This window comes from Mastigoproctus giganteus, chromosome 11 (genome assembly GCF_048544385.1).
Source record: "Mastigoproctus giganteus isolate SK-2022 chromosome 11, ASM4854438v1, whole genome shotgun sequence".
Classification (NCBI taxonomy): domain Eukaryota; kingdom Metazoa; phylum Arthropoda; class Arachnida; order Uropygi; family Thelyphonidae; genus Mastigoproctus; species Mastigoproctus giganteus.
This window is the reverse complement of record NC_143585.1, coordinates 28,993,753-29,008,179: the sequence shown is the minus strand read 5'-3', so window position 1 is coordinate 29,008,179 and position 14,427 is coordinate 28,993,753. Positions and strand designations below refer to the sequence as shown.

The window sequence follows — 14,427 nt, the reverse complement described above, 5'->3', positions numbered from 1 at the left end:
CACCTGGCTAAGGAGGCACCGATATTGTTTTAGAGCAGGTATTGTCTTTGAAAAGGTGATATCTGCTGTATGTCATCTACTTTTGTCCCTGGCAGATGTACCCTGGTCCTAATTCCACCTATCCTTTTTGCACAATATGTTTCCCATTTCCCTGACAATAACTAGCTCCTGTTGGACCAGTGCGTTTTGTCTTGAAGATTGCCACCGTGTTGCCTGATGCACAAGAATGAGCTCAGGCACTGAATTGCGCAGGTGAGAGCTTGATGGGTCTTCGCACAGGCTCGAACCCCTGTCTAATCAAGAAGTATGTGCTACGTACTGCTGCTCCTGCCCACCTGGCTACGGAGGTGCCGAGATGACAACTGAATTTTATAGAATGATGTAAAGTGATTTTGAGCTAAGTTAAATAAAAAAGAGATCTCAGGTCAGGAAGTCTGACATGAAATATTGGACATTATATATATATATATATATATATATATATATATATATATATATATATATATATATATGCTCAAGTATGACCTTTAAAATGGAAGGAATCACACGAGTAATTAGGTTAAGTTATACAAGTATTATCACAAATAACAAATAGTTGAGATTCCATCAGAACAAGTAAAATTGGACTTAGCAACTTAGATGAACATCATTGGGGCTTAGAAATAGATTATATATATATATATTTGTGAGATAAGAGTTAAGTTTTTGGAATATTTAGGTTTTTTTGCAGATAAGTTCATTTGATTGAGATAAATAAGTTAAAATTTAGGATGGGTATATGCATTATATGAAGTTGTTAGAGATACCATACACATAACAAGGTATACTAATTCCTGAACATAGTATAATCTTGGTATTCCTCTCCCCCCCACTATGCAGAAACTTCCTCCAAGTCACAGCTGGAGTTGTACAGGCAGCAAGATTACTAATAACCTGATCTGGATGCTTCCTATAGCATTACCAATAGGTTCAATTCAGTGGACCATTTAGCAACTGGCCTGCAAAAACCTTAAAGCTGGATTGTATTCTTGAAATAAGAAGCATTGGGCCTTGCCACCAATAATTTTAAAAGAAATGGCCTGTACTGCATGGTAGAAGAGATAGACAAAATGAAGCTTCCAATTATGTTATAAAACTAGTTCATGCTACAATTAGAATACTGATATTCTAAAATACTTATAATGCAAATAAGTGGAACCCAACCATTATCAAACAGGTTGAAGATATACTACAAAAGGAGCAGTACAAATTGCAGTATTATGTGAATATTTAATGTAGAACATTGAAGAATTTTGAGAAGTGTATCATACAGTGATTTAAGATGTATCCAGTGTAATTTCTTTAATCCAGTGTATCCAGTGTAATTTCTATAATAAATTCATCAAGTTTTTAATTTCATTTATATTGGCTATCTTATATTCATTCAGAATAAAAGAAAAATGTGCACCTAAAACAAAAGGAAAATGTAACAAGTTAACTACAGCTAATACAATGAGAGAAAGAATAAAAAAAACACAACAAAATGAATAAGGTCAGTTGAGTAATTAACACAATTTAACTCATTAATTTTATACCACAAAATTATCATTTAATTATACCTCTTGTCTTTGTGAATCTAGGGTAAAAAGGCCCAAAAAGCAAGTCATCTGAAGTAAGAAATTAATAATCAAAGCAAGACCAGCATATAGTGCAAACACTTTAACTGCAGGCATATCAGTTATGGCACCTATAACAAGAACACACACTCATAAGTCAGCCTAATCACTTAATTTAGCAGTACAGTATTTAATAAAATAATGAATGAAATATTAAAGAATTAAGGATTTCAGACATTAAATTTAAAAAGAGAATTACATAATAAAGTAGAATCTTAAATTTAGCATCCTTAGAACATGGCAGATTTTTGCAATTTTCATTTTTTTTTAAGTTATGCATATAGCCTAATTTATTCAAGAAAAATTCACATTATGTATGCATTCTTTAAGCATTGAGTCAACAGCATAATTCAATGCAGTCTTTTTTTTATATATAATATGAAACCCCAAACGAAAGGTATTAGAACCTATAGACCTTAATACTGTGCATGAGTTGGAGGTTGGAAAGATGAAAGAAGATATTTGTTGACATTAGACTTGAACTTTTGTAATATTGTAGCTTTCCTTCATACGTATTTCCAGGAAATATGTATGAAGGAAAATTCTTCCAGAAAACAGAAGTTGAACGAATAAGGAAGAAGAAGAAGAAAGGCTGGTTCTATGAGTTGGAAGTTGGACAGTAAAATGATGTTGACTGGTTGTGCCACATGTTCGGACTGGAGAGAGGATCATAGAAGTCAATTCCGAAGAACACTGCCCGTGGAAGTATCTACAGAAAAGGCATGCAGCAGAAGCCGAACATCTACGAGACAGAGTAGAGAGACTAATAGAGATGAGTCATTCATTAATCTAATTGCCCTCTTCTGAATGGAAACTTGAAGCCTGAGAGAGGTTTTGGGGGCAACACCCCCAGATGTAGGAACAATGTTTCGTGGTAGGGCAGAATTGCAATTTGTGCATTGACCAGCTGTTTGGAAGAAAAGTAATGCCAAGAGTGAAAGAGAAAACCCAGTTTTTTAGATGCAGAGGAAGCAATATTAGTAATGTGTTTATGCCAAGTCAGGGTAATCCCGAATAGAGATATATGAACTCGCCTAGAAATCTGAGTGTCACTGATGATGACCATAGCACAGAAGAATCCTTTTTGTGAGATAAGACAGGACTGAGTTTTAGAAGGATTAAAATCAACTCAGTTATCTTTACCCCACTGGAGAATTACCTGGAGATCAGCATTTAAGGAACTGGTAGTGGATATTTGAGAAGTTGAAGATGTTTGAGCAAGGCAGGTTTCTCAAACTGAAGGTGAAATGCAATCTGCTATCATCAGCAAAACTATGGATAGAATTTCTGATCAATGGAAGAAGCAAAAGAGTGGTCAAGAGGAAAAGAGTAGGAGAAAGAACTGAACCTTGGGAAACACCAGCATTAGTGGAGAAGACAGTGCCATCAAACATCACCCGCAGTAAGAAAACTGAATAATTAATTACGAAAAAAAGTTGGCAAACCATAAGATGGATGGAAGCTAATATAGAAGACCTTTATGCCAAACACATCAAAAGCCTTTGAAATGTCAAGAGCAACTGCTTTAGTTTCACCAAAATTTTTCTGCTGAATCTGTCCATAGATGGGTAATGAAGGAGATGGGGATGGATAATAAACAAAATTTTAATTTTACCTAGGTGACATGTGGTGCAAGTATGTTTAAAATCTACGAAATTATACATGGGATATCTTCCTAACATTTCAGGCATTTTGATTTTTTTTTTTTTTTTTGATACTGTGCATTCTACATTCTGCCATAGTTTTGGCAATGGAGAAAACCAGGTAGACTTTTTCAAGATGGCAGCTGCATGGACGATATTATCTGTTCTGTTACTATATCATTAATAAGCTCTTGAATGACTGTAGCAATGTCAAACTTTTCCATACAGCCTCCCACTAAGTAGGATAGTTATCACCCTACTTAGTGGGAGGTCCACTTTTCTTCTATATGCAAAAGTGATCATTTGCATATAGAAGAAAAGTGGACAGATCAATAGCAGAAAACTTCTGAGTAAGCAAGTGGAAGGTGTTAGTTCCACATTTAGAAGGGAGGGGTTATTGTCTATGAGAATATGCTTATAGGACACATTTATTTTACATTAACAATGTAATGGATTCTGGCCACAAGAACTCCTCCATGAGCAGGAGAATCCCCAATTCTATCTTTACAAATGTTAGGAACTTTATGCAAAGTGGGATTCATCATTTACCTTCATTGTCTCCTGTAAGCATGTAAGCAAAGTTACACTAGGTCATACTTTTGTAAGAAGGCCTTGAAGTTGTCACTACTTCAGCAGAATCAATAGCAATTCAACTGAAGGAATTTAGCTATTACTTGATTTTTAGTGGATCTGATGGTCAGCTACCCAAGTTCTGAGAGCTAATTGTTCTGGGTTTTTTTTTTTTTTTTTTTAATCTTGTTTGGGGAAGTAAGTGCAATCATTGTCACTTGGTTTTCTGCTATTTATCTTTACCAATGGATTTCGGTAGTGGAGTATTAGGGGGAAGTGACGTTGCAGTAGCAGCTGACTGAGTTTTAGCATTAGTAGAGGCATACAATGCAAGAAAGCAAGCTTATACATCATCAGTGCACAAATGTGTTCCCAATTCACAAAGGGAGATCAAAGCACAGAAGAAGCACAGAGGTGGCACAGGCAATTACAGACCTGTTAGTCTAACTTCTGTTCCAGGGAAAATAATGGAGTCACTGGTTAAGGAAGTAATGCGGGATCATCTAGACAAGGCTGCAGTTATAGTTCAGACACATCATGGGTTTGTTAAGGAGAAGTCTTGACTGACAAATTTGGTTGGATACAATGATGTGGTCACAAAGGAATTGGATGCAAAGAATAATTTTGATATCATATACTTGGATTTTAAGAAAGCTTTTGATACTGTGGCACATGGAAGACTACTGTACAAATTGGAGCAGTATGGCATTAAGGGCAAATTGTTACAATGGATAAAAGGATGGTTGAGTGGGAGAAGACAGAGTGGTTATCAATAGACACCGCTCTTCATGGACTAATGTTATTAGTGGAGTCCCCATGGTTCAGTGTTAGACCCATTGTTGTTTTCAGTATTTATCAATGATATTGATGAAGGTATATTAGAGTTAATGTCTAAATTTGCAGATGATACGAAGGTTGGCAGGGTTGTTAATTGCAGCAACAGGATCTTGAAAAGTTCAGCACATGGGCTGACAGATGTTAACTGAAGATTAACATTAACAAATGTAAAGTACTGCATATGGGTAGCAGTAACCCCAGAGTAACATATCAACTGGGTGGTACTACACTCAGGATAGTGGATTATGAAATGGACCTGGGGTTAATTGTGCAGTCAGATATGAAGTTTCTGAGCAGTGACAAAAAGGCTGCAAGAGTAACTCATGGTGTCTTGTCAATGATAAACATGAATTTTGCTAGCAGGGATAAGAGAGTGATATCCCTTTGTATAAGGCAATGGTCAGGCCACACCTTAGTACTGTATACAGGTGTGAAGGCCTCATTTTAGGAAATGATGTAGGGCTGCTGGAATGAATACAGAGAAGGGAAACAAGATTGGTGAGTGGAACAAAGGGTTTTGTTACTAAGAAAGGCTACAATTCTACAAATTCTGTAGCTTCTGGAGACTAGGCACCTTCAAGGTGTATAAGGCCTTAAATGGATAGAGCAGCAAGCTCAATGCTAATAGGATTCTTCCTCTTGCTCAGATTACTCCCCTAAGGGGACAAATTCAAATTGAGGAAAGAATTGCAGAATAGATGTGTGGAAATTTGCCTTTAGCCAGTAGGTGGTTGATAGTTGGAACAAACTTCCATCTGTTGTAGTGGAGGTCAGCAACATAAATAAATTCAAGGCAGAACTAGACAAACATTTGGAGTGAATGAATAGATGGATGAAATGGGAAGGATGATTTTATTTTATTTTATTATTTTGGCTGATGCTATATAAGCTTGCTTTCTTGCATTATATTCCTCTACAAATGCTAAAACCCTTCCCATTTCACCCATGAATTCACTCCAATTGTTTGTCTAGTTCTGCCTTGAATTTATTATTTAAGCTGTCAACTTCTGCAATAATAGATGGAGGTTTGTTCCTGCTGGCTAAAGGCAAATTTCCACAACCACCTGCTGCTGGCTAAAGGCAAATTTCCACACATCTATTCTACAACTGTCTTTCCTCAATTTGAATTTGTCCCCTCAGGTGATTAATCTGAGCAAGAGGATGAATCTCATCAGCACTGAGCTTGCTCAAACCATTCAAGGCCTTATACACCTCAATCAGTTTTCTGTGTGGGTTTTTGAGAACTCAATAAGCAGCAGACAATGGGAGAGAATGATTCTTACAGTGGGAATAGCCATGTCTATCTGTGACCCAATGAAACAATACCCAGAAACATTTTCAGCATTTATTGGCTTATTATTTTCGCTGCTTTTTTTTTTTCTCACCTCCTGGTATGATACACTTAGCATAGCCTGAGTATTTCTCTTTTTCCATCCACCAGTGGCACACTCATTGAATGCACAATACTCTCCTTGGCAATTAATATATGAGCTTTGGAGCTAAAAACTGTAAATAAACCCAGGGGCTCGCATCTGGTGAGTATTGGCTTGGCAAACCCAGGGTCCTGAGCTGGATATCATCATTCTTCTCTTTTTGGTGATTTCTCTCTCTCTCTCTCTCTCTCTCTCCTGGTTCAGCATAAGCCTCAGGCTTCCTTACACCATACGGCTAATAATAATTCATGGTCCTTTGCACTACACCTAGCACACACACAATGGCACCACAACGGGCCATTTGTAAATATCTATATTTCTGGCACTAAAAGAACCTTAGTGGGTTAGCTATATATGGCATCACTGTATGGACTAAGCTGACTGAATTGGGGTGCATTAAAAGAAAGGATGAGATTTCTAGTGGGTACTAGATTCTCCTAACTAAAAACACTCATTTTTCAGCTCTCCCTCCAATTTTTAGTTTGGGACAGATTTCCTCTTTGTATATTTCAAGATCACGCATTCTGAGATGGCACCTCAGGATGTTTGTTTATTGTGGGCTTTACGGCACAAGGGCAACATGACCAGAATGTGCCTCACTACAGTAAAGTCTCAGGATGAATTCAATGTATGTGGGTGTTAGTGGAATTGGCAACCCCCCCCCCTATAAATGTGGTTTGCAGGAGCTATCCTGAATGTTTGTTGCTTCTGGGCTCTCCAGTGATGTCACCACAACAAAGCTGTTTGACTGATCTAGAGAAACTGACTAACCTACCAAACCTTTATGGATAAAGAAGGGAAATACTCTGACCATGGTATTTTTTATCAGCTATCCAGGTTTTAAATTTTAGTAGTGAAAATTGTGCAAACAAGCAAGCTTATAAAACAGCATCAGAGGGGGGGGAACTACCTACTACACCTGTCCTTCCTCCACTAATAATTTGTAATAATTTTTATTAAAACCACCCACTTCAACAACAGCAGGTGGCAGTTTGTTTAGACAATCATCATATAGCCATTCCTCTTTCAATTTAAGCTTATGTCCTATTTATGTTGTCCAAGGATGAGTGAAGATGCCATCATTACTCGTTCTCAAAAAAAATAAATAGGGAAAGAATAAGTGAAAATGCCATTAGCATTTAGTTCACTCAGTCCATTCAATGCCTTTAATACTTCAGTCAAGTCTCCTCACAGGTGCTTAGTTTTTCAAGTGCTGCAATTAGCAGAACTGAAGTCTTTGCTGATAAGAGTTCCCTTTTGTTCCCTCTCACTAATCTTTCTGCTCACCTCTGCACCCATTCCATCAGATTTATGTCATTCTTAAACCAGACCTATAGAGTACACAAGATATGGCCTAATCATGGTCTTTAATAATGGGATAATCCTCCTTGAGCCTGTTGGCAAAATTCTTGAATATTGTTAACAAAACAACATGAGCTATCATAACAGCCTATCTGCACTGCTCAGAAAATGTCATACAATTATCCCTAGATCTTTTTTGTTCTCCACTACCAACATGCAGTACCTTCATTTATCAAAATGTTACACCTAACTATCTAATTTAATATATCTTGTTACAGTATCAAGTACATCTTAATTGTTATTATTAACCACCCTGCCAACCCTTATTTCATCTACAAATTTAGAAAAAACTGATATGCCATCATCAATATCATTAATAAATAATGAGGCCCAGCACTGAAGCCTGAAGACCTCCACCAATAACATTAGTACAAAATATCAGTGCCCATTTATAACCACCCTCTCTCTCTTCTGAAACTAATCAACTCTTCATCCATAGCAATAATTTGCTGCTAATAATTTGTGTTGCTGAACCCCAAGTATATACTTATATGCTTACTCCCAAAGGAAGTAAGCAAACCCTTAGCCATAATTATGAGAGCTTCCTTGGACTCAGGGGAGGTACCCATAGACTGGAAATGTGCAAATGTGACCCCAATTCAAAAGGAGGATCAAAGGCCGACAAGTAATTATAGACTTGTGAGTTTAACTTCTGTTCCAGGAAAATTAATGGAGGCACTGGTTAAAGAAGCACTGCAGGATCATCTAGACAAGACTTCAGTTATAGCTCGGACACAGCATGGTTTTGTTAAGGGGAAGTCTTGCCTGACCAATTTGATTGGATATTATGATGCAGTCACAAAAGAACTGGATGCAGGGAATAGCTTTGATATTATATACCTGGATCTTAGAAAGGCTTTTGATACTGTTGTACATGGAAGACTGCTACACAAATTGGAGCAGTGTGACATTGGAGGCAAATTGCTGCTAGGAATAAAGGGGTGGTTGAGGGGGAAGAAGACAGAGTGGAAATCAATGGACACTGCTCATCATGGACTAATGTCATTAGTGGAGTCCCTCAGGGCTCAGTGTTGGGTCCATTATTGTTTTCTGTATTTATAAATGATATTGATGATGGTATATCAAGCTTAATGTCCAAGTTTGCAGACGATACAAAGGTTGGCAGGGTTGTCAAGGACACTACTGACACTATGCTGCTGCAACAGGATCTGGAAAGGTTGAGCAGATGGGCTGAGAGGTGGCAAATGAAGTTTAACATTGACAAATGTAAAGTACTACACATGGGAAACAGCAACCCCAGAGCAACGTATCAACTCTGTGGTACTACACTGACAGTGGTAGAGAATGAAAGGGACTTGGGGGTGGTTGTGCAGGCAGATATGAAGTTCTCTGAGCAGTGCAGACGGGCTACAAGAGTAGCTCATGGAGTATTGTCAATGATATACAGGAATTTTTCCAGCAGGGATAAGGAAGTGATTATTCCCTTGTATAAGGCAATGGTCAGGCCACACCTAGAGTACTGTATACAGGTCTGGAGGCCTCATTTCAAGAAGGATGTAGAGCTGCTGGAACGAGTACAGAGAAGGGCAACAAGATTAGTGAATGGAACAAAGGGGTGCTCTTACGAGGAAAGGCTTAAGTTTTGCAAATTACAGTGTCTGGAGACTAGGCACCAGCGAGGTGATCTGATAGAGGTGTATAAAGCCTTGAATGGTTTGAGCATGCTCAATGCTGATGGGATTCTTCCTCTAGCTCAGAATAATCACCTGAGAGCGCATAAATTCAAATTGAGGAAAGACAGATGTAGGATAGACTTGCGGAAATTTGCCTTTAGCCAGTGGGTGGTTGGTTGGTGGAACAGACTTCCATCCTTTGTAGTGGAGGTTGATAGCCTAAATAAGTTTAAGGCTCAGCTGGACAGGTATTTTGAACGAACAGAGGGGTGAAGTGGAAGTGGGTTTTTTTTTTTTGGCTGATGCTGCATAAGCTTGCTTTCTTGCATCAAATGCCTCTACTAATGCTATATAATGTTGAAATTATTTTTTGATCTAGTTCCTTTGTTATTGTATCATTATAGCTAATTAGTGTTCAAACAAGTTCTTCCCATTAACAAATCCATGCTATCATTCCATACAACTCCATTCCTTTCAAGATAATCCTACATAACTTCTGTAACTAGAAGATGCCATTATTTTTGCTGGAACAGAAGTCAAGCTTCCACATTTGTAATTACTCGTTTCACCCTTTGTGAATATGTAGACATTTGCACTTCTCCAATCCACAGGGACATCCCCCTGAATAAGAGGATTTTCTCTTAATTATGGCCAAAGGTCTGCTTACTTATTTTTGCTGAACATTCTAATATAAGTGCATAAATGCAACCTGCCTCAGCTGCTTTGTTTGCTTGCAGTTAGCATCAGTAGAAGCATATGATACAAGAAAGCAGGATATACAGAATCGGCCAAAAAAAACATTTCGCACAACCTGACAGTTTCAACAATATCTCTTCCGCTGTATTCTCTGTTATCACAACATCATTTAGTTGTCAATTATAACTTGGTTAGCTTCTGTTTTCTCATCGCAAAATGCTTTTTCATGGGTGAATTTAGAGGAAAAATATTTATTTAGTTTGTCAGTAACCACATGAGAGGATCATGAATAGTTATGCCATTCATATATACTGAGTCAATGTAGTTCATCCCCTTCTAGTTTAACACATGCGAAGATTTTTTTTTTTTTTACTTTTCTTTGCGTTCTTAGCCAAGAACTTCCCATAATATGCCTTAGGCACCAGGTTTCCAACATCCATTCAGTTTCCACATTTGATAACTGAACAAGTGCTTGAAATTCAAATTTGTTTACTATACTCTTAGCATTAGTGTACAGGCAGGATATATTTGAATGTGTTTCTGCTCTAAATAACTTGAGTTATTCTGAGACTGCATTTGCTTGTATGTATTTGCTTGTCAGAGATTAGCTGCGAGCGGGAAAAGTTTTTACGACTCCAGCTAACAGAAGTTTTCTTAAATTTTTGCTATTTTGACTTAAATTGACACAATTTATTTTCTAGAAGTAGTTTTATATTCCTAGTTATGATACTTAGTTTAATTTTAACTTAGATAGGGATTTTGTAGGTTATTACTTAGTATCAGTAAGGGTATCCAATCCACTTGTTGTACAAAATTTTACAGCTCCGGCAAAGGCTAAGTGTTTAATTATATTTAGCCGATTTATTAACTTAATTGTTGTATTAAAATATAAACTCTATAAGTAGCTTATAGACATAGTCAAGCTCCTTGGTTTATTTTGAATTTAGATAGCGATTTTGAAAGTTAATTAATACTTAAGTGTTCACAGATTTACCACTTGTAACTTTGTTTTGTTATACGATACAATGTATATCCCGAACAAGAAAGATAGTATAAGGTTTAATATAAGGTTTAACGTAAAATTAAATAGGGAAACACGTAGCACTGTATTAGAAATCTTAGCTTAATATAGTATTATCAATTAATCAGTGAAATTTATTACTCTCATTAAATTTTATTTTCAATTAAATTGTACTTTTTAACGAAATACATATAACTGCCTAGATTTTACAAATGTAACATTATAAATTAATAACACATAACTTGACAGGAGATATGAGTCATAACGCAACTCGGATAATATATATATTGTTGTACACGTTGGAACTAATGATATTAAGAGTAAGAGATCCGCAGATTTACTCAACAAGTACAGGTAAATGTTGAAAAAAAGTTGAGTTTGGGTTGAATGTGAAAGTGTCTGCAATTTTGCCCAGACACAATAGGAGGAGTATATGATGAGAGCCTTGTTGATCAATTCAACCCAGGAGAGATTGTGCAAGGCTCAAGAGGCTGAATTTTTTTTTTCAGCCTGGTCTGTGCTTGCTAATAGGAGAGACTGCTTCTACAGGGATGAGGTAAACTTAAATAGAAAGGAGCAAGAATATTTGCTGTTGTTATAGAGGCAGTGTTAAGAGGGTCAGAAAACTGCTAGCTTGGAGGGATACACAAACTAAAAGGTTAACAGTGGCCACAGGCAGAGGGAAAAATGATTCTTTCACTGCTTCTATTAGGAAGGGCAGCAGCATGGAAAGCAAGGCAATGGAGATTCCCAGAACTGTTGGAAGTCATATGGGAACAAATAAATACATGGGCTGTGTTAGGGTGACTAAGAGTAGAAATAGGTGCATGTATACTTCCCTGTACACCAATGCTAGGAGCATAGTTAACAAATTTGATGAGCTTGAAGTGCTAGTCAAGATATCAAATGCAGATATTGTTGGGATATCAGAGACATGGTGTCACACAAATATAAGCAGTGCACAATTGGAATCTGGAAAGTACAATGAGTACAGAAAGGACAGACAGGACAGGAAGGGAGGAGGGGTTATGCTGTTAGTTAAGAAACAGCAAATCTAAGGAAGTGCATCTAATTGATGTTGGTGGATAATGCAGTGTTGAGTCTGTTTGGTTTGACATAAGCACTGGGAAAGGAAAAATGCGATTAGGTGTGTGTTATAAGCCTAATAAATCTGATGAGCATAAAGAGCAATCATGCAGAGAAATAGAGTGGACCAGTAAATCAGAATGTATTATAATGGGGGAATTTAACTTTCCAGATATTGACTGGAACTTGTGGGTTGGTGACTCTCGCATTAGAAAGACTTTTTTGGATTTATAGGGTGACTGTTTTCTACAGCAGCATGTTCAAGAGGCAACCAGAGGGAGTAATACTCTTGATCTGATTATCAGCAGTGATTACTCATGCATTAAGAATTTGCAGATAAAGGAACCACTGGGGGACAGTGATACAATGTACTGATATGGTAATTACTTAAAGATGTAACTATCATCAAGGGCTTTTGCTTTCGTAAAGGTGACTACAGGAGTCTGACAGTTTTTAAAAATTCTTTACAGTGTGATTAACTGATGATGTTACCAACTTTGAATTCTAAATGGGAAGCCTTCGAGGCTACTAGGCTTTTTATTCCAACTAAGAAATACTGTTCAAGGTTCAAGCCTAAATGGATGTCAGATGAATTAATGAGGCTTGTGGCAGAGAAGAACAATGTACGGGATGCATATAAATATTATCAGGTGACACAGAAGCCTATGACAAATATAAACTTGTCTGTAATCAAGTCAAAGGAGGTTACGCAGGCGAAGGCAGATTACAAGAAATCTTTGGCAAAGGATGCAAAGAAAAACAGAAAAGAGTTCTTTACTTATGTAAACTCAATAAGGAAAGGGATGAATCAGATTGGACCACTTAACATAGATGGGTTGACTATTGATGATCATGCTCAGGTAGCTGATAAACTGAATGAGTATTTTGCATCTACATTCACACATGAGTCATTCAATGAGGGCAATGCCAGAAGTTTATCAATCTCTAACAGGGAACTAAGTGATTTTGTAATAACTGAGAGCACAGTGGAGGAGAAATTGAAGTTAAACATAAGGAGGGCACACCTGGGGGCAGACGGATCTATCAAGTTATATTAAAGGAGGCAGCAAAGGAAGTAAGCAAACCCTTAGCCATAATTATGAGAACTTCTTTGGACTCAGGGGAGGACCCTATGGACTGGAGTTGCGCAAATGTATCACCAATTCACAAAGGGGGTTCAAAAGGTGACACAAGTAACTATAGACCTGTTAGTTTATACTTGTGTTCTGGGGAAAATAATGGAGTCACTGGTTAAAGAAGCATTGCAGGATCATCTAGACAAGACTGCAGTAATAGTTAAGACACAGCATGGATTTGTTAAAGAGAAGTCTTGTTTGACCAATTAGATTGGATACTATGATGTGGTCACAAAGGAACTGAATGTCAAAAATAATTTTGATACCATATACTTGGATTTCAGGAAAGCTTTTGATACTGTAGTAGTAGTAGTAGCAGTGGCATTTGAGGCAAGAAAGCAAGTGTGTGAGCTTATGCAGCATCAGCCAAAAAAAAAAAAAAAAAACAATCACACCATTCCCTCCAAATGCCTGTCCAGTTCCTTCTTAAATTTATTCAACCTATCAAGTTCCACAACGACAGATGGAAGTTTGTGCTAGCAATTAAACACCAGCTGGCTAAAGGCAAATTTCCGCACATCTAATCTACATCTGTCTTTTCTTAATTTGAATTTATGCCCCCTTAGGTTCTTAATCTGAACAAGTGGAAGGATCCCATTGGAATTCAGCGTGCTCAACCCATTCAAGGCCTTATACACCTCAATCAGATCACCGCGCAGGTGCCTAGTCTCCAGCCACTGCAATTCGCAGAACTTAAGCCTCTCTTGGTAAGAGGATCCCTTCATTCCCCTCACCAATCTTGTTGCCCTTCTCTGTACATGCTCAAGTAAATCTACATCCTTCCTAAAATGAGGCCTCCAGACCTGTAGTACTGTAGTACCACGCCTTGAGTACTGTACGCAGTACTCAAGGCGTGGCCTGACCATTGCCTTATACAGAGGGATAATCACCTCCTTTTCCCTGCTAGCAAAATTCCTATATATCATTGACAAAACCCCATGACCTGCCCTGGCAGCCTGTCTGCATTACTCAGAAAACTTCATATCTGACTGCACAATTACTCCCAGGTCTTTTTCATTTTCTACCACCTTAAGTGTAGTACCACACAGTTGATACTGTTTCTCTGGGGCTACTTCTACCCATATGCAGTACTTTGCATTTGTCAAGGTTAAACTTCAGTTGCCACTTCTTAGCCCATCTGCCCAAATTATCTAGATCCTGTTGCACATGGAAGACTACTGTACAAATTGGAGAGGTATGGCATTAAAGGTAAGTTGCTAGAATGGATAAAGGAATGGTTGAGTAGGAGATGACAGAGTAGTAATTAATAGACACTGATCTACGTTGACAAACATTATTAGTGGAGTTCCCCAGGGTTTGATGCTGGGCCCATTGTTGTTTTGTGTATTCATCA

General features: G+C 37.6%; 1 protein-coding gene across 3 annotated transcripts in view; it reads right to left on the bottom strand.

The window, feature by feature from the left end:
- LOC150077842 (NPC intracellular cholesterol transporter 1-like) overlaps positions 1–14,427 on the bottom strand; it is a 671,091-nt gene that overhangs the window by 272,589 nt on the left and 384,075 nt on the right. For all 3 annotated transcript variants that reach the window (XM_090384813.1, XM_090384814.1, XM_090384816.1), the window contains one exon: positions 1,599–1,726. In XM_090384813.1, coding sequence (XP_090240939.1) covers positions 1,599–1,726 — 128 coding nt within the window. The remainder of the gene's footprint in view (positions 1–1,598; positions 1,727–14,427) is intronic.